This window comes from Ciconia boyciana, chromosome 20 (assembly GCF_034638445.1).
Source record: "Ciconia boyciana chromosome 20, ASM3463844v1, whole genome shotgun sequence".
NCBI lineage: Eukaryota > Metazoa > Chordata > Aves > Ciconiiformes > Ciconiidae > Ciconia > Ciconia boyciana.
In genome coordinates this window covers 719,510-744,073 of record NC_132953.1, presented here as the reverse complement: position 1 = coordinate 744,073, position 24,564 = coordinate 719,510, and the positions used below count along the sequence as shown (strand labels likewise).

The 24,564-nt window shown below is 52.5% G+C and overlaps 1 protein-coding gene across 1 annotated transcript in view; it reads left to right on the top strand.

Annotated features, from left to right (window-relative positions):
- KIRREL3 (kirre like nephrin family adhesion molecule 3) overlaps positions 1-24,564 on the top strand; it is a 342,948-nt gene that overhangs the window by 291,176 nt on the left and 27,208 nt on the right. Inside the window, exons 6-8 of the mRNA XM_072884708.1 lie at positions 2,467-2,572; positions 23,792-23,940; positions 24,355-24,482. Of these exons, the coding sequence (XP_072740809.1) occupies positions 2,467-2,572; positions 23,792-23,940; positions 24,355-24,482 (383 nt within the window). The remainder of the gene's footprint in view (positions 1-2,466; positions 2,573-23,791; positions 23,941-24,354; positions 24,483-24,564) is intronic.

Sequence of the window (24,564 nt, the reverse complement as noted above, 5' to 3'; positions counted from 1 at the left end):
CCAAAACACACACGCGCGCACAAACCCACGCTATCCGCGGCACCTGCCGCCTCGCGGGGAAGCTACCGCAATGTTAGAAAGCCCAATCCCATTTGTGAAAGGCAAGATCAAAGACTTTAATTCATTTCCTTTGCTCTTGTTGGGTTTTTTTTTTCTTTTTAATCTTCTTTTTTTTTTTTTATTATTTTATTTTGAGTGCAGGAGGGAGCCGGGCTCATTTTAATACAAAGAGGCTCCTCTGTAAATCGTAGGCACAGCTACTAAACCATCAAACAATGGGGAAGCTACTAAAGAGAAGTGTGATTCATACTTAACAAAGGAAGGTGATTAGCTGTTGTTGTATAACAATAGGGAAGTGTCAGGATGCCTGCAAATTAATTAGGAGCCCACTATATATCTCTGGGCTGTTATGTTAGGGAAGCTCATTTATATTCCCAACTGCGCCCATCTTTATTGTCATTTGAATTGCACATTTTAAAATGAGATTAGGGTAAATTGAAAATACCTATAATTTCCCCGTCATAATTTCCCATCAAGGAGGCAGGTGGCTTTGCTCGCAACAAAGCGGGGCTCTGGCTGGGTAAATATCACGGGGCCTAATGAGCTGGGGACGTGGCGGAGGAGGAGGAGGCACTGCAGCACGCCGCCAGCCCTCTCCCATCTTGCCCAAGCTGCCGCCCAGCCAAGGTCACTGCCGAGGCCACCTCGGAGACTCCATCTTCGTCCCCAGCTGGTGGCCTTGCTGCAAGGGAGCGTCCCAACCCATCCCACGCCGGGCAGGGAGAGACAGGCTGGAATAATGCAGGGTTGCTTTGGATGCTGTCCTCCCTCGGCACACGGACAGACTTTCTGCTTTCCTCTCCTCCCCGCAGCTCTGCCAGTGCCAGCCCTTCCCGTGCCTTTGCGGACCGCGTCGCTTTTTCCTCCGCAGCTCCTCATACGCGTGAGGTTTCACCCGTTGCCATTCCCTTTGCAAAGCGGTACCCAGAAGAGAGGTGGCAGTCAAGCTGTTCTCGCATCAGCGTGCCCAGTCAGAGCCCGTACCCTCGAGCAAAGGCGTTGAGCGGTTTCCGGAGAGCCAGGTCTCTTCAGCAGGACCCTAATTTGTATATGGTGGAGGAAGCTGGTGGAGGGAGAAGCTGGCAGGGAAGCTTTCATCTCTGTCAAGCACAATGGCACTCCTTGAGCTTGCGTTAGAGCCACGGCTTCATGGCTTCACAGCATGCGAGCAGTAAATTGGGCATCATAGAGTCATTTAGGTTGGAAAAGACCTTTAAGATCATCGAGTCCCACCGTTAACCTAGCACTGCCAAGCCCACCACTAAACCATGTCCCTAAGCCATGTCCCTCATGCCACCTCCAACCCTGTGACGCTGGCCCCGTTCTCCAGCGCTGGGCTCCAGGATGCCCACCCGCACGTGATGCTAAGGGAGGTCCCCTGGGCCAGTGGGTACCAACCAGCTTCGCTTCCCTCAGGGCAGCAGGGCTCACCCCCAGCCCCGTCTGCCTGGGTGCTTTCCCCGTGCTCCAGCTGGGAAGGATGTTGCTGAGATACTTAGGAAGAGGAGAGAGGCAGCAGGTAGAGGTGAACACATAGCACATCCTATTTTAGGATGTATTTTTGCATGTGCTGCATCAGACTCCCACCCTAAGGGCAGGAGAGCCCCTTAGCCGGATCGATGACCTGGCCTCACCTCCTCTCCAGAGCCACAATGCAGTCTCCAACAGGACAACTGGTTCTTCAGGCACCTAGAAAAACTCTCCACAAGGCCATTTCTTTCTGCTTTTTCCCTCAGATGAGGTCCCATCCTTAAAACCTAAAGCTGGAGGGCTAACACCCCCTCTCAGACATCATTAAAAATTAAAACAACTCTGGCTATTCCTATTCCCCATCTAAACATTGCACGCTTTTCTCTTCTCGCTCGCTTTCATCGGTTCTCTCCTAAATTTTGTTTGCTGCTAAAGCATTTAGATGCTTATCATGTAAAAGGAAAAAGAGAAATCCAGCACCATTTGGAAGAGCTGAAAGGCCTGTGACACCAATAAGGACTTGGCAGAGATGATTAGGCTGATGAAAGAGCAGAAATGCCACTTTCAAGTTAGCGGATAGACAAAAGATCATCATTACACAGCAAGATATTAAATGGGAGCTTTTCAAAGGCAAGTTTATTTCCTTAAACGGGAATCAGAACCAGTGTTAATGCTTTTTAAGTTAAATGCTACATCGAATGGTGTGCCTGTCTTATTTACTGAAGCCCTCCAAGACAACAGCAGCGTGCATGACATGAGCCTGTCGTACAAAGCCCTAAACGTTATATCACAGCATCACAGAGCCTCAGGGCTTTTGTCTTGTTTTCTTACCACCAAATTTTGCTTTGCAGGCTCAGAAGCCTGGCAGGCAGCGGGCAAGGGGATGCTGTGCCACGTCTTCAGGTCACTCATGGGCTTGTTGCTGTCTCTTTGCAGACCCACCCCTAGTGAACTTGTCCGTGGAGCCACAGCCGGTCCTAGAGGATAACACTGTGAAGTTCCACTGCTCCGCCAAGGCCAACCCTGCCGTCACCCAGTACAGGTAAGGCGGCCGCCCCGCTCGCCGGCACCACACATCTCGCTCCAGCTCTCCGCTGAGAGCTTCTCACGTTCCCCACCGTGCAAATTTATTTCCTCCAGGTGACCCAAGAGCACTCAGCAGCTCTGGCTGCGGTTTCTGGTGGCTATTCCACTTGCTCCCATGTTTATCACTGCTTGGTGGTCGTTCTAGCTCATCCCCATGGCCTCTGCTGTCCTCCGGCCGGGGGATGGAGCCAGACACAGCCCCCGATCCCCACAGGCCAGCAGAGACCTGCTGTGGCGTGGTCCTCTTCCCAGCGTCTTCGCTCCGATGGCTCCCTGACAATTCTCTTGCCTTGATGTTGTTACACGTTGAGAGGCTCCAATTGCCTCCGCGTTAGGCCGTCTGCTACATTTTGCTGCATGCAGCAAGTCCTCGGTCAGAGATTCATTGGCTCTTTGGAGTGGATTAAGAGGCCTGGCACCGAGCTGGCGCAGCCATCTGTTTGGGGACATAACGAGCAAAGCGCGCCGAGTGAAAAGTCTATTATGGGAAAATTCCTTTTTTTTTTGCATACTCTTTTATGATTTGAACAATACAGCTCCATTCCCGTCCCCGTGTAACCCTTAAGCAACCGCCGTAAGCCTCTTTAACCCCAGCAGCATGGAGCAGAGCTCAGAAGAGGCCAGAGCAGAGGTGCCTGGGCTGGAGACATGGTGGGACATAGGGGATGAGCTCTCCTTGAGTGGGACATTCTCCTTGAGTGGGTGGGACGTCGCTGCTAGCCAGGGTCCTCAGTGCCCCTCCACTGGCCACGGTGAGCTCAGAGCAGGACACGAGTGGTTGAGGGGCTGTTTGGCAACTGAGGAGCCCATCACAGGGGGAGAATCGCAGGAGGAGAAAATGCTTCGCTTGCAACTGCAGTAGGTCCGGGATGAAGGTGGTCCCAAGCCTCCCTTGATCAGTACTCATCAAGATACTGCAGGGATTGATGAGCGGGACTCCAACCGCAGCCGTATCCTGCAGCAGCAAGGCTCATTGCGCACCGTGTTGCATTCAGTCGGTCTTGTTCGCTGCAGACGGTGAGCAGATGGCTCTGCACCAAGCAGAGTCGCTGCCGTGGCTCTTGAGTATGGGTATGAGGGCTGCTGGCATTAGAAAACACCCCTTCTGTCAAAGGTTTCTCGGTCTAAGCAGACGAAAATATGGGTATGGGAAGCGGGGTGCGTTGTCATCACACTTTTGGGAGAAGAGAGCATTGTGCTCAGCCTCCTGGCTCCAGCTCGTGGTCAGGAGGGCCCGTGTCTGAGCCAGCGCGGAGGCATTTCACGGCAACTGGGTACAGCCCCGTCCCACCGCTGCAATCAGGCGCTCGTCGCTCCTGCCTCGAAGTTATGAGCGTGCACGCACGGACATGCAATCAGTTCTGGGTTTGCAACAGCGTCAGTTGATAATAACAGAGGAGGCACCTCCGGGGACAGGTTACCATGACCCGCCTCCTGTTAGGCTCGTACAACTTAATTAGTACAATCGAGTTTGCTGGTAGGAACGATTCCTTCTGGCTGGATATCTGCTATCAGCACAGCAAAGCAATAATTGCGTTCCTAGTTACACAGAAGAGTTATTAATTTGAGAAGTCAATTAATGTCAAAGATACAAATAGCCCTGTTTTCATATTTACAGTTAGGAGGAAAACGAAGTGCGTGACGGATCTGGGGAAGGATCTGGGCGAATGTCCCAGGTGGGTCTTACACTGTGATTAATTCTGGTACAGTCTAAGGCAAAACAACCACCTTTGGCCAAGGAACCAGACGGTGGCAAGAGCCTGGCAAAATTTCTGCTCCGGAGACGGGGCGTTTAGCCTGCTCCTCGGTAACAGGGGCTTTCGCATCATCCCTGAACCCCCCCGGGCTCACCGGTACAGCGGAGCAGCCTTGAAGGCTTCCATCTGGGCTTTCTCCTTCCTCTTGGGTGTTTCCACCCTCCGGGTACGTGGCTCTCCCTGGCCAAAACAATGCTGGATTGCTTTTCTCCACCAAATAGCAGATGGACCCGCTACGCTTCCGCCGTCTTTGGTCCTGCCTTGTTAGCGCAGGGTTTTTGCCGTCCCCTGTAGCCGCAAAGGCCGCCCACAGCCTTCTTCTTTCCTTCTCGCCCGTCCCAAGGCCACGTGTCGTCACCCTTCCTGTTGCCTGGGCATTGGGATTTCTGCTTTGCTCCAAGATGCTTCATGGCTCATTTCGTGATGGACTTTACTGTCAAAACTAATTGCACGTTTTTTTTCAGGTTACGCTTTCTCATAAAAGGGATTTTTTTGGGGAAAAAAAAACAAGGCATGAAAAATTCAAGCACTTTGGGGTTCTCATTTCTTAAGTTCCCTTAACATGTTAACATCACGCAAGGCTTTTTCCCTACCACTGTGACAAGCAAACAGGATTCAGCAGCCCTGGGAAGGCTTCCTTCCATTTAATGGCCCTGATTGATTGGAGGGGGGTTCATTTCCCTTCCAAAAGATCCCAAAGCTCTTCACTAACTATGTAAAGGCAGCAGATGTTTCGGCACCGAAGCTTGGAGTCCTCCGGAGCGGGACAGCCGAGCAAGGAGCCCCCTGCACCTCACCACTGACTGGGAGGGAAGGTGGGGATGGGGTGGGATGTGTAAAGACTGAGATACCTGGAGGTGTGAAAAGGCAGAACATGAGCTCGGTGTCATCCCCAGGGCCACTCGGGACCCTGTCACTGGTGAAAACGAACTTATTGTGCCTTAAAAACAAACAATAGAGAGAAAGTGTGATTATTTTTTTTCTCCCTGGGGAGAGAACCACTCTAATATATCTCCTATGGCTTCCCTCATCCTCAGATAGAGATACCAGATCTTGGTCGTCAGCCGACATTTATTTTTAATACCTCCCAATATGTTTGTCAGTAAACAGCTCTGAACACAAAGGAAAAATATCTAAACAACATAAATCCCCTTTTCTGGGCATAAATCCACAGCCAGCTCCACAGGGCCATCCCTGCTTCGAATACACGAGCAAGCTGTCACCTTGCTTGAATTTGCAAGGGGCGATAAGTTTTGCGATTGGGTTTGCACCCCGGGTTTTTCTGGCTGGGAAAAGCAAGCGGGGTCGAGCATCTCACCCGAACACTTCACCCAAAGATGCTCCACGTCTTGGGAAGCATCCGTGAACCGTGGTGCTCGTTAGCAATAAGCCGCTAAGCCGGTCCTGGGGTTTTAAGCTCTCTTCGTTAGGGTGGTAAGGGAAAAGAAGCAAAATTCAGGAAAATTTCCCAGGAGACAAAAATCTCCTTCTGCCCCCACCCAAACCCCATCATAGCTTTGATGAAATCAAGGCAGCTGCTTTTTCCTTAAGAGGTTTTTTTTGTGCTCTTTTATATAATACATCACATACATGTGGTTTTTAATGCAAGGAAAACTCAGTTAGAAAGGAGACCTCGGAGCAATCTGCTCCCAGAGCCAGAGTGGAAAGTTACAGCCTGCGCCGCATCTTCTCTTCCGGGGGGGATTTAATGACGTTTTGTCAAAATTGACAGGTTTCCACGAAATGTTTGGCCTCAGTGGCATTTTCTAACGGGAGGAAAAGCCACAACCCCTCCACCCTAAAATCCGCTGGCATCTCATGGTGTCGGGGGCAGGCTGGGGTGGGGGGGTCCTTTGCTGGAGACACGGTTCCTCTGCTCCTTGTCTTAGCTGAGGACACCCGGCAGCTGAAGCTGGAGCTGAAATCCCAATCCTCCTCCCTCGCTGGCAGCCACGATGCCTTGACGAGGAGCGTCTTTTTCCCCAGGGGGGTTTGTTCGCCCGCGATGTCACCTGGGCTGTCACTCGCTTTTGGACACCGGACAGGCCAGTGTCACCAAAAGCAAGCGGGGGGAGTCGGGCAGAGGGCCGGCGAGGTGTCGCAGCGAGGCGTGAGTCGGGGTTTTTTGGCATAGGGATGAATTAACCCTGGCAGCAGGCGTTTTGCTTATTTGCGTGTTTTCCCCCTCACCACGTAGAGCAATCTTTGCACAGACACATCCTATGGCCTCTGTAGGGTCTTGTACCCCATCTGGCCTGGGTTTATCCCGTCTCCGCCTGGGAGCATGTTCCCCTTTGCAGCTAAAGAGCAGCTCAGCCCGCCGAAACGCTGCTCCACAGCTCCTTGCTGCTGCCGGCGCAGCATCTTCTGCTCGAGAAAGGCTCACGGGGACCTGGGCTGCTTGGCAGCACCTCCATGGACGTGTCCCCATCTGCTTTAACGCCATGGACATCGGGCTGAAAGCCCAAAGAGGCTCCCTGGTGTCCCGACGACGGTGGGGGAAAGCTGCCCCTTCCTCTCCCCTTGCCTCGAGCCGCTGCCTGCCTCTGCCAGCTCGTTTGCAGGCAGAGCATCACGGAGCCGCGGTGCCAGGCTGGAGGAGCAGCAGCAGCAAACGGCTCCACCAGGCAGCGAGCATATGTACGGGCAAATTGCATCGCCTCGTCTTCCTCTAATAATGCGCTTCCCATGCGCCTCTGCCTCTCGGTGGACAATTCTGGGATGGGGAGGGGGGGAATTCGGGAATTTACTGGCTTTCTTTTGCTGCAAGCAAACGGGCAAGAAAGGGAAAGCGAGAGAGAGTAATTAGCTGTCGCCGTTGTTCTGCCACCTGTGATGGCGGGTAAAATTAATGGAAAGCAACAGAAGTCGGGGCTACGTGAACCGACTCACAACCAGGCCTCCTCTTTGCTCACTTCAGATCTCTCTATTTGCCAATCTTCTCTTGGCTTTTGATGTTTGTTGTGTGTCTGTGGGGTGTTTTTTTGCTGTTATTATTTATCACTCGCAGTAAGAAAGAGAATCTTTAAAGTGGCAGAAGAAAATGGGAAAGTTTAATATTGCAAGAGGCAGAGTCCTTCAGCCTTTTGGGCTCCTCCGATGATGATTATTTTTGCAGAGCGATGGGGAGTTGGTACAGGCAGGGCAATAATACATATCTCACTCTCGCGCATTGATACAGTGCTCTCACCCCCAAGGCTAGCAGAGACCTTTGCAAATAACGTTATCTTTGTAGTCACAGAGGTGGGGGGACACTCGAGCCACCCGCCAGTATCGGCTGCAGTTCTGGGGACCGTTGCACTTCCAAAACAAGGCGTGGGACTGACGGACAGACAACATAGATGGAAAGAGAGAGCTATCCCTTCCCAGCTGCTGCAAGGCGCCTGGCTCTGGCGTTGAATGTGGCAGCTGTGAACAACACGCGCAACTCGCCATAATTGTGTAGGACATGGCAGAAGGTGCAGCTGATGCTGCAGCAGGAGCAGAGGTGAGGAGGAGCTGGGAAGCATTTATTTAACAGCCACGCAGCGGATGGTGCTACACCACTTCTTCCCCATCCTATAGCAGAAGGGGGATTGCATTTTGTGCGGTCCAGGCAAGCTCCACCTGCCCCTGTTGGGCTGAAGCCGAAGGCACTGCCTGCCCAGATATTGGTGAAGACCTTCCTGCATCAACGAACTTGGTGAACTGCAGGTGCAGGCCAGGGCTTGAGCCGCGCTGTCTTCCTGGGTCACAGGGTGCCTGGTCAGGCTGTGCCGGAGCTCAGAGCCAGCCCACAGCACCCCTCTGTCCTCAGACCCACCGTCATCGCCGACGCACCGCGTGGCTCGGCTTGCAGCAGGAGCATTGTTTGTTTGTTCGCTCGGTGGGCTCCGGTCTGTAGAAAAGACCTTCTCGTTTGGCCCCTTGAATGCTCCTGATGGGAGAGAATGTCCTCACCTCCCTCTGCCTTTGCGCAGGGGAAAACAACACGGTGTGATTTGTTGCTGTTGCAAAGGGGCAACAACAGGGAAGAGATCCAGTGCCGTTCCTCCAGCCTGCTCCACAGGGTCCTGGCTCTGGTTGGGATGCAGGGTGGACATTTCCCACCCAGCCTCAGGGAGACGTGTGGATGAAGAGTCCACGCACCTTCGGCAGACCTGCTGTCTCCAAGGATCGTACGTCATGCCCACGTACAGGTTGTGAGCATTTTGGCTGCTGGTCTTGGGGGAGAAAAGTGGCGGGTTTGTTGGGGTTCAGGTAGATATGGAAAAATTGCGCCTGATATCGAGGAGCTCTGAGGAGAGAAGGAGAAAATAACGATACACGTAGCTGTGCTTTGGCCTGCCTGTCTTACACCATGCCATCTCAGAGGCATTCGTTCCATGGAGACACATTCCCACATTTTGTTTTAACAAGCCCAGAGGAGAAGTTCAAACTCCACTGAGCATTGCTGCTCTTTTTACTTTGGGTCTCGTCTGCCTAGTTCTGGGACCTGCTGGCATCTTACGACTTATTCATGAGATGCTTCAGGCTGCCACGGAGAAGTCAAGTTCTCTGAGAGCGCGTGCCCCATGTCCTGCCAGAAACAGCACCACTGCAACTTGGAAGTTTGCTCAGATGCTTGAACCAGCTCCCTCGTGGCTTGGCGTTGCTTTGCTGCATGGCAGAGGGCCAGTCGATAAGAGTGCATGCTGCTGGGTGACATCGGGTGGAAGAGAAGCAAAGCCAGGAGCATGAGAAGACTGGGACAGCCTTATCAAAGGGCTGGGGAAAGGAAGAGGGGATGAGGAGATAGCCAGCCCTTGCTTGGCTGGGGTGAACCGTTGCACCTTCACTGCCCAGTAAACGTGGCTGCCTGGGCCCACTGATTGCTAGAAGCACACCCATCATCAGTCAACCAGTCATGGGCTCAACACATAGAGCCAGCTTCTCCAAAACAGATCCCCAAGGCAAGAGAGAAGAGACAGCCCCTGCCTTAGGTGTGTGGTTATAGCAGCGGAGGAAGCTCGGAGTGAAGGTCAGCGAGTCGTTGATTTGTGTGTGGTACCCGGGGATTCCCATCCCTAATTCCTCATGCTCGCTCCTCAGGGATCAGACCTGTTCGGATGGGGTCTCCCCGTGCCAGAGGGCTTCCCCCAGGGATGCGTCCGAAGCAGGATTCAAGTGAAGGGAGTCAACCCCCGTGTCCAGGCAGTGAGGGCAGCTGGGCTGATCGATGGACGCATCTTATTTTGGCTGACCACGATGAAGCCACATGCTTCATCTATAGAGCCAAGGAATTCCGGTCTTAGGGAAGGAAGAGTCACGGGAATTGTTTCCTGCTGCCAGGACCATTGAGCAGAAGAAATCAGCCCAGGCACTGGGAGCAGATCTCGCTCTTCCAGCTGGCTCTCCATTGCTCCTTCACTTGGTCAGCTGGGCTTCTGGATACGCACAACATCTCCGTTCCCTGCTGAAAGGCCAGGGGAAGGCGTATTTGAATTTTAGTGTTCTTCCGTGACACCAAAGTTGTCCCTGGCTCTTCCATTTAGCTGCTGCGGAATATCTTCACAGATCCCTAGGCTGTAAAGGCCGGAAGGGATTACTGGATCGTGGGAAGCTGATGCAGAGATTCAGGGCGATGCATTTCATTGGCAACTTTTGAGAGAGAAGTGGCAAATGATCCATTTAATGGGCACGCCTGGCGCTGCCTGCAGCCAAGCCACAGCAGTGGCCGTTTTCCCTATTCTGGCACTCTAAGACCTGCATATATTTTAATATGAAATTCAGATGGCTTTGAAAAATGTCTCCTGGGAGTTGGTGTGTTCAGTATGTTGCTTGCTTTCTTCTGCCCGTTCATGAAAGGCCCAGAATAAAAGTGAACATTCCCCCTGTACCCTGCATTCCCCAGAGCTTCTGATCACTGAGGCCACTACCTAATTGGCACATTTTTTGTCTCCCCAGCAGTCTCTGCCAAGGAAGGGGGATCTACAATATTAAGCTCTTATTAAATGACAATCACATCTCTATTAATATTTAAAAGGGACTGTCAAGGGTTTGAAACACACTGCAGAGCAGCCAGTGACTGCAGACAAGGTACGAAGTCCGTGGGCGCGTGGGCACGCTCCCCCACGTCCGTCAGGCTCAGCGTCACGCTCACGGAGGAAAAATATGTGGACATCTCTGCTGGGGACTGCAAGGGGACCTGGGGCAGCCCCACACGGTCCTGCAGAGCCTCAGAGGTCCCTGCTGACCAGGAGCCGGCAGAGAGACCGGGCCGGGGAGCAGCTCACCAGATGTCTGGTCCAGGCAAGAGGCATCTCAGCATCTTCAGGTGGAACGGTCACTCTGGTTTTGCAGCCATTTCTTGGCACGCTTAGGACCTTCTCCCTGCCGAATCATCCTCCTCCTTCAGCCCAGCTTGGGGAAACTGCTCATTTACACCCATATGCCCCCCACGCTCTGGCCCCCCACGTTCCCGTTTTTGCTTCCTTCCTGCCATCTGCTCCCTCCTCCTCCAACGGCCGAGGCGGCCATCTGTCCAGCGGCAGGACACTGCGAGTCCACATGCCGTCCCTCGGCAGGGCTGTCACCTCTCCCGCTGCCTTCCGCAGCCAAACTTGGCAAGGGAGGCAAGAGAAGCCGGAGCGGGGAAGGGGCCCGCAGGCATTTCACAGCAGCAATGGAATAAATCTAATTTATAGACATAGCAAAATGCAGCTAAAGCGGGAGTTGAAATGAATGCAAAGCACACAGAGGTCTCAAGTTATCAGCACTGTAACATTTTTCCTGACTATCTCTGTTTTCCTGCCCGGGTTTGTCTTTGTAGCTTCCTCCCAGACAACTGGACCTTTGCTCTGAAGTGAAAATGAAAGCTGGGGAAAGAAAAAAATAACGGGAAATGAATTCTTCAGATCTCCTTCATGATGCATCAGCCCCATCTGCCAGCTTCCTCTGACAGCGGAGTGTGGCTGGGTGGCAGGTGGAGAGGGAAAGGCAGGCTTTAAAAAGAAAATAAAGTAAAATAAAAGACACGAATATCCCTGCAGCTGGGAAGCGAGGCTGGGCTACTGGGGGGGCTCCGCCAAGGCACACGGCCCCAGGTGAGCTTGAGAAGACGGGGTTGGAAGAGCCTCCCTTCGCTCATGGAGGTGTGGGGACGGGGAGATTTGTCTTCCCGTTCCCTGGCTTGTCAGGGTAATGGGAACAAGCGGGTGGGAGGTGTTGGGAGGCAGCTCGAACTAATTAGGAGAGAACGTCGAGGAGAGAGAGTGATGGCTGGAAAGGGAAAAAAAAAAGGGGGGGGTGGGGGAAGGAAAGCGCTTTGTACTCTTGAGCACCACTCCCTGATGTGGAAATGATTAAAAGTCCCAAATAAAATGAGTGATGAAGCAGCCAGCCCAAACTGCTGTGTTGGATGGAGCCTCTCCAGTGGAGGAGGATGGCAGAAGGGGGGCTCACCGAAACATGGCGTGCACCATGGTTGTGGCCATCCCCAGCCAGCCAGGACCACCGGCATCCCGTTGGGCAGGAGTTGGCAGCCTCACAAGTCTTCAAGACTTTGCTCGTGCGCTGCCGTTTCCCAGTGCTGGAGTGAACCAAAGCCTCTCATTTCCAGCAAACTTTGCGCCCAAATCTCTGGGTGCTAAGCGAAGACCGTACGGTTTGCTACCAAGCAAAGCTGCTAACGCTTCTTTTAAACATCCCGAGGGTTCGGGGAGATCCGCGGGTTGTGTTTTCCCAGCCTGGTTGGTCACCTCTCCGAGACAGGCTCCTGGTGACTGGGAAGGTGACTGGGAAGGGAGCATCGTTGGCTCCTCTGGCCAGATCTCCTCTCCTTCTGCAAGGAGAGGTGGCAGCTTCTCAAGCCTAATTTAGCAGTCTTTAATCTGAGTTATTCCAAACGACACTTGCCACTTCCTTCATGCGTTCCCGCAGGATGATGGGCTGATTTCACAGAACGAAAAGCCTTAAGCAAATCTTGTCACACAAGAAAATTGATTTTTCAAAACTGACTTTTACAAGATTACTGGCGTTTTTTTCCCCTCATCTTTCTTCTGTATCGTTCCCTTCCAGTCTCACGAGGTGGCTTCAGATCTAAGGAAATTAGAGATGCTGTGACTAAATTGAAAATGTAAAAAGGGGGAGAAGGAGGAAAAAAAAGACACCCAGCACTCAGCACCTCCTCTCCTGCTGCCTCTGAAGGATACGGCTGCGTGTGCTGGTACTTGTGAAGTAGCAGAGATGCCTCCTTCACCTCTCCTACTGCCATAACCTCCATGCGACGTCAGGAAAGAGTCTGCCGAAGGGTTATGCCAGCATCTCACAGGGAACACCCCCTGATGGGCGTTCCTTGGTGATCCTAAGCTGGATCACAGGGATTTTTTCTTTCAATCCCTCCATTTTATTTTCTCTTTCGGAAGAAAAAGAGAGTTTCCTCCCGCCGCTCAATTCGGAGACTTCTCAATGTGTTTTGTTAAAAAGAAGAAGAGAGAGGAAGAGTTGCCTTGAAGTCGTTTCAAACAGCTTAAAATATGCTAAGCTTTTGTGTTTCTGCGATATAAATAATGAATCCTCTTACAGCTTCTGAGTTGGGAAAGACATTGATTTAAGAGGCCTTCAGCTCTGTTTGAGGCTTTTCTGCTTTCATGCCAGAGGGTGGGGAACGTGGCCAGGGACAAGCAAGGAGTGAATGATGAGGCAGGGGATGCGCGAAGGACCTGGGATGGGGATGGGGGTTGCACCCACCTCAGCCCTGCAGGTGCTTTGCTAAAGGATTTCATTTCTTGATTCCCTCTTTGCCCCTTTATTGCAGTTTTCAGGGGTTAGAGGGGTGTTTAAATGGAGGATGAAGCTGTTAGCATCTGCTTCTCTCCTTGTCACCGTCTCTGCTCCGGTAAACCAGTGGTGATTTGGTGATTGCCGTTGGCATCAGTTATTGTTCATTTGACTAATTCCCCAAGCAGCGTCCTTGGAAATGTCTCTGCTTAAAAGAGCTGTCAGGATGGCTACAAAATGTAGGCCACCGTGCATGGCATGAGTATGAGAAAAGCCAGTGGATGCTGGCATCCCAAAATAAACCCATTGGGTCGCACTCGCCCCCCAGGAAGACATGTCCTGGTAGTTTCCCCAGTACACGTGACTGGTCTTGGACACTGGCAATCAGAGGGCTCATCCTGCCATATGTAGGCTGTTGGCGTGTGGATCCGCTGCTGAGCTTGGGCAAATGTCGCACAGGCTTGCTCAGCTGGGAAGTCAGGCTGGGTTCAGTGGGAAAGAGCAAATCTAAGGGAAAGCAAGAGAAAAGTTGGCCCAAGCTGAGCTGGGGCAGTTTCTGGCAGGAGAGCCTTTCCTCTGCAAACCCGGATGGCTGCGGTAGCTGTGGCGAGGACGTGCTGTGCATCCTGAGCCACCTCTCCACCCGGCACGAAGTAGTCTTGGCGTGCTTGTTTGCGGTAGACAGCACCTAGCCTTGCAAAGCCCATCCCAGAAAAACCCAGAAGGGATTCTGGTCTCATCCAGCATCAGGTCATGGAGTAACTCCGTTAACTCCAGGTCTTGAAGTTATCCTTGGGTTTCTGTTCCTGTGCAAACTCTCTGGAAGCTGTTGGCAAATATTAAAGCAAAGGAAAAGCGCAAGCTGTTGTCTCTGGATTAGAAGGCCATTTGTCTGCAAAGCATCAAGCGATGCTTATCGCTCAGCTCTGCTTTGCTATTGAAGTGTGCAATTAAGGACTTAATGGTTTTTACTTTTGGAGACTTTTTTTTTTTTTTTGAAATGCTGTTTCTTGCCATTTTATACAGAAGTCGACAGATAATCGCAAAGCTCTTATGGGTCAGTCTGCTGTGCCAGTATGCAGCCGCGTTTGATTATTCTCTCATGACACGACTGAGCAGAACAGTGTTGTTACCAGGGTGGTATAAGGGGATTCAAGAGGCTTGGCCAAGAATAGAGACTTGAGCATAAGTTTGGGGATGGATGGATGAATTTCATTCTGAAAAGATGAACAGATCTTCTGGTGAACTTGCAACTTTATTCTGCTTCACCTGAATGTTGCCTGTATATTTGCATTAGCACAGAGGGAATGCGTTTCTGGATACGTCGTTTATTATTCCTCCTGATGAATTGCCAGATCCCCAAGTTACTCGCGGTTCAGCCAGCGGGAGCCCATGTTGGATTACACAGAAATCGCTGCCTTTGGCATCTTCTGCAAGAAGATTCCCACATAATTAGGCCTCAGCCCGTCTTCACCTGGGGTGCACACCTCCGAGCACAGTTGCCTCCGTTGATAATCCTAACTCGAATCGTTTGATCTAGACACAGTTCAGCCCTGAATAATTAACTGTTCTGGTAGGACCGGCCAAGGAACCTGCCAGAGAAGGAGCTGTGCCTCACATCAACCTGAGGACGTGCCAAAATTCAGACAGATAGAGCCTAAAAAGGAAGCCTGAACGACGGGATGGCAACAGCAGCTGTCATGGGGAAACGAAGGGCTTTAGGGGGACTCGGTGAGTTTGCTCGGAGCTGGGGCTGGAGAGTCAGAGGGAGCTGGCTTAGGCTGGCAGGCACCGTGTCCAAAGCAGGGAGCATCGCCTGGCTGTTTGGCACGTCTAAGGTTGGTCACCCTCCTTGAAGAGTTGATATAAACCTGTCCCGAGGTCTGTGTCCTCGCTCCATGCCAGCGAGAGGTCAACCTGTGTGTGCTGAAGCCCTCTCGCACTACAGAGATCAAACCACAAAGCCCTTGAAAACATCCCGAAATCAAGCCCAGGTCACAACCTCCGAGGAGCTTTAGGAATCAGCCAAGAAAGAGAAAACCCTTTGAAAAGCCCCAGCCACCCAACAGCTCTCTGGCCATGCATTAATCCAGTGCGCAGGAAAGCAGGAGCCGTTCCTGCCCGCGTACCCATCATTTCTGCCCTGAAGCGTGCGGATTTGCTAGCTCCAGTGATCCGAAATATGCGGTCCCAGCCCAGCGCTGGCTCCAGCATCCCCCTGGCAGCAGATTTCTTATGCTGATGAAGGGCTGGGCTTTTCTGTCTCCATTTACCACTGTTCTTTTTCCCGCAAACCCCAAAGGAATTGCACGGCGAGGTGTAAAGTTGTAAAGGCCGCAAGCACGGGTGATGTTTTTTAGGCGAAAACTAAGATCTGTAGTAGAGGGAAAGGCGAGTTTGAACAGTTTCACAGCACAGATTCACTTTGCGCTAAGCAGGAGGATAAACACAGCAGAGAATTAGTGCTTCGACGTGCCAGCATCCATAAATCTGGCTAAAGAAATTCTGCTACGGGGGTGGAGTGGGGTAGGAAGACCCCAGAAAGGACTAATCCCGTTAAACGATTTGAGGAAACACAAACCACGTGATGAAATTGGATTACCCGATCCGCGCAAGAAATAATAGTTAAGCTATTAGTCATGTCTGTTGTGTGGCGGGATAAGTCAAGACAATGTAGGCAGGAGAAATGAAATGCAGGATCGCTGCCGAAGGGGTAAAATCCCCCCAGGAGAGGTGACACCTCCAAGCTCGTCCAGGACTAAGGAGTGACTCACATCCCCAGCATGTCCCCAGGATAAGCAGTTTTGGCAGCTGGCTGTCGTAGCCTGCTTCTTCAGACCCGTCTGAATGGTTTTAAACTTTCTCTGTGCCTAGAAAAATCACGAATGTAACATCAGTAATTTAACTTGGGGGAAAAAAAGTACCATTTTCATGTGATCCCGTGACCCTGGGGCCGAGGGGAGAGGACTTATTGCAAAAGAGGGTGGACTTGTGAAAGGGGAGGGGAAGAAAAGCATCCGTCGTGGCAAGAGAAGTGCCAAAAGAGGGATTAATGGGGACAGGATTGGTGCACAGCCCTCTCGTGTGAGGGGGTGGAGGGGGGGCGATTTTAAACAGCGGGATTAAAAGACGGCCAGATCTAAAGCATCTGCATTTTGTTTTGATCTCTCAAGAAAACAGCTCAATTTGCAGAAGGAATCACCCAGACAGTTAAGTTTTGTGCTTTTCTTTTGAAATAGTAATAGCTTTTCCAGCAGCGCATCTCTGCTTTCCTCCCAGAGGGGATGAGCATCCCTACCAGCCCCTCATGGCGGGGAGGGAGCCGGAGGGGCACGATGGGGTGTGCTTCGGCCAACACCTCCCTGCTGCAAAATCCAGGGTCCGTAACCCTCTACCATCTGCGCCGCCGTGCTGTGAATGTCAGCGACTCAGGCACGTGGTCCAGCATGGGATGCACGTGCACCGGGCAGGTATTATTTCTCGCCATCCCCCGGCCAAGCCACCCATGGGGCCCATGGCCATCCTGCATCTCTGGCACGCACGGAGGTCCACGTGCACGCTCCCAGCTGGATCTTCTGCAGCTCCGGCTGCAACCCCCGGTCATGCCCGGTCCTGGGGCTGCGGTGCGTAGCGTTACGCCATTGATTATCTGCACGGCTCATCAGCCGGCTTTAACTATTTACAACGGTTGATCAGTCAAGTCATTGACAAGTTAACAGCTTTGTTTACTTCTTCCCCTCCGCTTCTGCGGCCAATTTGTTCTGATCACTGTGCTAAGCGAAAGGCTATTTTGATTGTTTTCTCACCAAAATGAACGGCGGCTTGTACAGGCTGTGCCAGTGACACGGCTTTAATTGTGCCATCTGGGAGAGAGAAACCTTCTCACCTTGGTTTCTCCAGGCTCCCGTGCCAGGGGCAGCACAGAACTGGCCCTGGGGTGTTCCTGCCCATCTCTGCTCGGGTACCCCGATGCTCTCCGGAGAGCTGAACTCCGGTTGCACATCTTCAGGTGTGATTTGGGGAGCTCTAAGTAGCCCCTCACTGATCTTTCCCACTCTTGGGACCTGCTGATGGCAAGGAGGAGATGCAAAACCCATGCACCGAAGACAGGTACCTCCCTTAAAGACTGCAGTTTGATGAGCAATCAGGCTCATCGCCGGCCTCCTGGCTTGGCAGGAGGGGGAACGCCGAAGCTAAGATTAGCTAGGAAATCAAGCCAGAGGTTTCTTCTGCACAGCAAGGTGTTATTATTATCATCAAAACCCCAGAGTGTTTAAAAACAATCAAACCCCAGTAGCGGCAACTGGTGTATCACAGCGAGCGCAATCAGACACCAAACGTGTCCTTGTCTGGGATTCAAGCCTGAACTCTTGAAATTCGGGAAAAGGTTGCAATCTTTCTCGCTGTTTCTATGTTTCTGAAGAAAAGGCACATGGGGAAAAAAAAATAGGCAGGGGGAGATTAGCAAGGCTGGCACCTCCGCTCCAAGGTGCAGCATCTCCACCATTAGGACCTGGGGTTCACTTCACGGTGGAGCCGAGATGCCCGCATCGGGGACGGAGAGGTTTGGAGAGAGGCCGTCGCTGCAGCAGCCGTGAATGGATGGAGGTTTGTCAGGATGGGAGCTGGAGGCTTGGAAGCCTTTCCTTGAGGATGGTGGGTACCATCGTCTTTGCTCCCCCAGCCCGGGTGCTCGGGGACCGGCCACCATCAGCAAGGGTGCTCAGGGCTTTGCTCAGGGCTCTGCCCTCCTGAACTTGATTAAACCCCAAGCTGGAAGGCCCAGCCTTGTAATTTAGATGGCAGAGAGATTACCTATCGCCTGCGCCAGCTGATAAATGAACCCGCTGCATCGGCACGGAGGGAGGACTGCAGATGTGCGGCTGAGGAACCACACGGGGTCCACATGTCTTCATTAGGGAGGGAGCAGGCAGGAGAAGAGGAATAACCTCATAGATCACCATTATGGAAATTTACTCTTAATAAAGAAATAATTTGCGCAATGCATCACGCTGGAGCCGTGCGGGGGGGTAGCGTGACACTGCTCGGGCCCTGTTGCTCGCTCAATCATTTCTCGCAAGACCGTCACTCACAGGAGCTGCTCCGCAAACATGGAGCTGCCAGCACGAGCCATCCGCTGTCCTTGCCTGGCACAGACCTCCGAGGGCTGCCAGCACATCGTCCGTGAAACACCATCCTTCTCCCTCAGCTCCTCCCCATGGGGGATGCCAGGGCTATGGGGGTACCCCCCACCGGCAGCCGAGGGAGGCGGGGTGGTGCTTGCAGCATCCCGCGGGCGGCCGTCGCTCGCGGGGACGGCTCTCGACGGAGGCTGAGAGGGGACTGCCACATTACGGCACTGGGAATTGAAGGTACTGCTGGCAATAAAGCAACAAAACCCATTCTCTGAGCAATTTGTAGCAATTAATAGCCATTCGCAGGAATGAAATGTTAATTAATTCATTCCCTGAGCCATGCATTTATTTAAGGTATTTGTGGGTGTTCTTGGTACTTTTATTAAGCAATTAAAATGCATCCAAGAAAATATTTATCTATTTTAAGTCATTTTGTGACTGTAAACTGTAAACTGTTTTGTGACTGTCATTTTGTGTGTGTAAACACAATTTATATGGCAAGCAACTGCTTTATTTTGCATTGTTAATTAAAAATTACGATACACTCCACTTCCCTGGGTTACACGCCATCAGAGCAGCCGATCTGCCGGGAGGTCTGGTTCAAGGAACGCGCGTGCTGCTGGCAACCGCAAAAAAACCTCCTTAGCGAGGATCCACGTAGCCTGCAGTATGGATTTAAGTAGTGCTTGGTGGGGCATTATAGAATTCAGAGAGCCCCAGCATCCCTGTGCTGAGGGGTGGGTGCTGGTGATGCCCTCCGGTTCTTCCCGTGCTGCTGGAGAGAGCCGTGGCCTGATGAAGAGCTTTATAAAGAAGAGTATGTACGAGTCCCACAGCCTTCCCAGGGCCGTAAAGTAAATAGCTTGTTCACGCACGCTGTTTGTTGAAGAATTACAAGTCCTCGTACCACAGACAAAGGAATTTTATTTGTTACGGCGAGCTCGGGCAGCTCTCAAGCAGGTGAAGTGCTCGCTAGCGATACTCCTCTATGTCCCAACTCTGTAGGGCATGTCATGCTCTTGCTGTGAGCGTGAATGTGGTTGGCTCTTCAAGGGCTCCACGAGCCTGGAAGCCTGGCCAGAAACGGGGTCCTCGAGGGGAAGTGATGGAGCTGCTGGGTTTTTACCCCTTGAGCGGAAGACGACTCAGCTGAGCATCTTCCCCTGAGACCCTTGGAGAAAGCACAAGCACTTCATCCCAGCTTTCGGCAGGTTTCCTCTAGAAACCAGAGCAGGTCGCTGAAACACTGACGTATGAAAACCAGAACGAAGCCGCGGCATTGCTTGTGAGCTAACATATCCCAAACTGTCCTTTCTTATTTGCTTGGGGGCACTCGTAGCTGGGAAGCGATCGATGGAGTCCAAAAAATGCTATTTCCCTGGAGAATGTCTCCTTAGAAAAGTGTCTTTAAGTGTTAAAAGGACCCAGTATAGGTATTTTTCTTTTTTATTCTTTAATCACTGTTTTTTTCATTGCTGTCTGTAATAACCCCTTTGAAGCTTGGATCGAAATATCTGTTTCCTGGTTGAAATTTGTTTTCCTCCATCACCCAGGCTGATTCAATTTCCGGAAGATACTGAATTGGGAGGCACTGGGCGCTCCCTCCAGAGAGGCCAGAGAAAAACAAACGCAGCTTAGAAATATGAGGAAGGAAAAAAACAAAATTAACCTCAGCCTGGAGGGGAAGAAATACCCGTCTGGGGAAACAGGCTGAGAGGGTGCTTGGTGAAGAGAAGGGAAGACGAGAAAATGTGCAAAGCCCGAGGGGGTGGGGGACAGCAGCAGATCGGGTGCCAGGTCTGCGTCGGCCGTACGACACGGGCTGGTGGGGAGAAGTGGTGAATTTGGAGCTGGGTCCTCAAAAGGTGCCTGTTGGTGGTAGAGAGCAGGCGGTGAAGGCATCTCATGGTGATGCTGGCGCTGTCACCCCACGGGGACCACCCAAGAAGCGCAGGGAGGCCGAGACAGGGCCCACGGCGTCTCCTCTGCGGTGCTGACCTTCGACGTGGTAAGCTCCAGGAAATCATGGGAAGAGGTCCTTTGGGCAGGATCCCCACGGGCAGACCCTCGCCCCTCTCCTGGGGCAGTCTCGGCACGGAGGGGGGGCCACAAGGATGCTGTGCTCCCCCTGCGCGGACCCGTCCCCGCAATATGGTTTGGCTTAGGAAGAAAACCAGCAGCAAAAAACGATCGGCGAGGTAGCGGCGAAGTCGTACGAGGAGAGACTAAAGGAGGTAAATTTCTATAGTCTGGAAAAGATCCTGGGCGACACGTTTGCGATCTATAAATACCTTCAAGGTAACAATATAAATGAAAGAAGCCCCTGCTCTCGAGGGTGGTAGGACAAGGAGCGCTGGCTGCGAGCCAGGCTCGATGTAGTAAGGCCGGTGAGACATTAGGAAGAAATCCTGAAGAGCCAAAGCAGTGGAGGTGGTGGATGGGGCTGCTGGAGCATCCTGCGCATCTTCTCGCCTCCGTTTTATTCAGATTCTGTTTATAAATACTTACTGAAAGGTTAATAGGTGAGTAAGACATGTTATGGGCTTGTTAAAAACATGAGTAACGTGCCTTCTGGCTGTCCATGAGCTCATCACAGGAAGCTTTACAAGAGGGTTATCAGCTGTCGTTATTAAAAACCAATTTGACATTATAAAAGATCTATACTGCTTGTTCAGCCACATTGATTTAGCAGTGTTAAGCCTTGGAAAACTGGAGCAGGAACCTTGATCTCTGCTGAAGCACGAAAAATTGCTGTTTGTGACACATCTGCGCGCTCGGGAAATCCAGTTTTGCAGAAGCGATGGGTTTTGAACAAACACCTAAAGCACCGTGCCACGGTTGTTTGTGTGCATTTTCCCAAGCCGCTGCAAAGTCAAACAACTCTTGGAAACCTTGCCCTGCGTTTGCTTTCTTTGGCAGCATCCAGGAGGATCTCGCCTGAAGTCTGCCCAGCTCGAACCCACCTCCGGACACTTCTCCGTCTGGTTTCCAAGCCCCGGTGCCCTCCGTGTCTCTGCTGGGCGGAGGATCTGCAGGCAGGCTGTGAGGACATGACCCAGGGAACTCACAAGTCACTTTTATCCTCATCTTGAAACCTCCTTCTTGTCCTTTGCAGAGCAGGGAAGGCGGGCTTGTGCAAAATAGCAAGGAAAGTGCCAGGCAGAAGAGAAGCGCTGGATTCCTCCACGGGTTTGATGCCACACTCGCCCTGTCCCATTGACTGCTGCAAGGAAACGGCTTCGTGTACCCAGTGCCTGCCTTGAGCACCTGAGCAGCAGAACAAGACCCTTCAGAGGCTGGACGTCTGCTTGTGGCCGGGAGCCTCTGTGGGGACAAGGTTGTAAAGGAGCTTAACGGAGCAGAAATACTCCTGACAAGAAGCACAGGGTATTTCCATGTTCACCAGCCGAAGTTTCCCTGCCCCTCTAGCTTTCTACCTTCCTTCCTACTTACTTTCTTTCATCAAGTGTTGCTGAGGTGTGGCTTTTCGACCAGCAAACCAAACAGGAGGAAATGAGGACATGCCTCTTCTCCACCCCAAAACCCGTGCAAAGCTTCAGGGGCGAGATATCGGAGCTCTGGCAGACCCCCCCCGGCTCTCTCCTGCCGCAGCCCGGCGAAGAGCAGCATCCCCAAGGGACAAGCCGCTGCCGCAGCGCTGGCAGATGCTCTCTGCGATGGGCAGCGTCGTTCCTGCGGCAGGGAGGCAGCAGGGCAAGGCAGATCCCATCAGGAGGCGGGGAAGCGTGGTGCTGAGATCAGCCTGGCCGGCCGACCTCTTGCAAGCCCCTTGGCTTGGGCTGCAGTTCCCTCCGGAAGGAGAAAGGCATCACCAAAGCATCATTAACCATTCAAACCTTTGGAGCAGCACCTGGAAGGTGACGCTTGTGCTGGTTTTTCCATAGGAGGAACCTCCCTCATTAACACACGAAGCACAGCCCTAGAAAGAAAAGCGGCATCTCCTGATTAATTATTGATGGGGGAGTCCGGGGAGGAAGGGAGGGGAGGGAAGCTGAAGTGGCCAGTCAGCATCTGTTAGAGGTGCAAAGATAAATGAAATGTGAGGGCAGATGAGTGCATACAAATCAGCTCACATCTGTGCCGCTAATACAGCTCTTTCAAAAGGCTTGTGTCATCAGATGGTGGGTGAAGCCTTGCAGGTCAGCTGTCCTGATTCAGATAGGTTCCTGTTAGCAGGCGCCCGGGGAATTTGCTCTCGCAGCGCTGTCAGAGCGTTTTCCAGCCTGCCGTGGACCGGCATTTCGCTCTCGCTCCAGCCCCACAGAGGTTCTGTGCCTACAGACCCTCTCTGTGAGTTCGCTGTAGCTCCGGTTGTCTTTGGTTGCCTTTGGGGCAGCACGAGTCTGGCGTTAAAGCAAGAGGAGCCCATAGCGGAGCGGTGGGGCCGAGCAGAGGAGAGCAGTAAAAGCTGGAGACCCGTGGGAGGGCCCTGAGCAGCTGCTGTTGGCCGTGAAGGGGACAGCTTTCCCAAAACCACCCCACCGCTCCATGGCTCGGCTCTCTGGAGCCTGAGGGGGCCCGTCCAGCTCCCAGTGCCTGCATCCTTCCCCAGCCCAAACATCCCAACCCACCCGGCGCAGCCAGAGGAGGGCAGCCCCGAGACAACAGGGGCAGAGGTTCCGCAGGGAAATCCTCTTCCCTCTAATCTACCTGTTAGTTGTTTTAGGAGGATTATTTATTCCCCACCACCACCCCCAGGCTTCTGCCTGCGCTTTCTTTCTCTTCCCCCAAAGAGCGGCTGGAGTTTCACGCCGCCTGACAGCATCCCCTGTCTTTCCCACCCGTCCCAGAGTGGCAGGTTGCCAGATGGTGCCCCATTAGGTCACATTTGCTCATTGTTTGGCAAACAGCGGCTTAATTCAAGTGCTGAGTTGACAGCTTGTTCTCCAAGACAATTTGCAAGTTGCAGCGTTGCAAATGCCAGCTTGGCTTTTCAGGGTAATGTTATTTCAGCTGCCTTAAAGGGATAAAGTTCTCTTTGATTGGGGGGGGAAAAAAAAAAAAAGAAGAAAAGGGTGAAAGTGGGGGGAAGCGGAAAAGGTTTTTAGTGGTTTTGGTGTGGAAGGACCAGCAGTGTTGGGTGGCAAGCGTTCGGAAAGGGACTGCTCTCCTGGCACTCTGGTTCCCCATCAGCAGGGACTCTCCGTGTCCCATCCCTCCTGTCATTGAGGTCTTCCGCCCATGCCCCACAATCCTAAGGAATGAGGTGTATGTCCAGCGAAACAGGCTTTCACAGGGAAAGAGCAATTTTGGTTTATTTTGGAAAGGTTCCAGTAGGGATACACCTACACATCGCTTTGATGTCTCCTCTCCAAAACCTGTGGTTATAATCCCTACATCCCTGGGGAAGCGGATGGTGCTGAGGATCTCTCCTAAAGTCAAGGGCGGCAGCAGGCACCCCGTGGTGTGCTGTCCCCCAGCACTACGACCTGCGTCCTGGCGAGCGAGTCTCCGCCATCGCACACAGATAAATGGCAAGCGGCACAAAATGGCACCACGACGATGCTCTTTCTTCTTCAACAGGTGGGCCAAAAAAGGCCAGGTTATAAAGGAAGCATCCGGTGACTTCTACGAGACCATCGTGGACCACACCTTCTTCTTTGAGCCCGTCTCCTGTGAGGTCACCAACGCGCTGGGCAGCACAAACATCAGCAGGACCGTGGACGTCTACTGTAAGTAATCGGTCAGCTTGGGACTGGCTTCCCAGGGCTAAGCAGGGCCAGCAGAGCTGCTGAAATTTAACAGGAGAGGGACATGGCTAGATCTGACTTGCCCAGGGTGACCAGGACTTGCTGGGCTCTCTTGCAGCTCAGACTTTGTAAATGCTCTGGTGGTGGGACCCATGGTTTCCTCCTGCCTTATGAGCGCACAGCTCATGGTGGTGGTCCTTGGGAGAGCTGGTCATTCTGGGGTTGTAGCAGGCACCTGTCTCAGGCTCTTCTTTATTTGGGGGGTCTTAGGTGGCTGTGACCCATAGGTCCATCAAGACCTACCACTGCTTCCTCTGACACAGTGACCTCTTTGGTTTGAGGGTTTCTGGTTGACACAGCCCATTACTGGGAGTAACTCAGGTCTCCTCTGTGCAGTTGGGCCCAGGATGGCGACAGAACCGCAGTCCCTCCTCGTTGACCTAGGCTCGGACGCCGTCTTCAACTGTGCCTGGACTGGGAACCCATCTCTCACCATCGTCTGGATGAAGCGAGGCTCAGGCGTGGTAAGAATCGCTGCCGGGGCGGTGGGGAATGGCACATTCAGGTCGTGAGGCGCTGCGTGATGCTCCCCATGGAGCAAAGCCC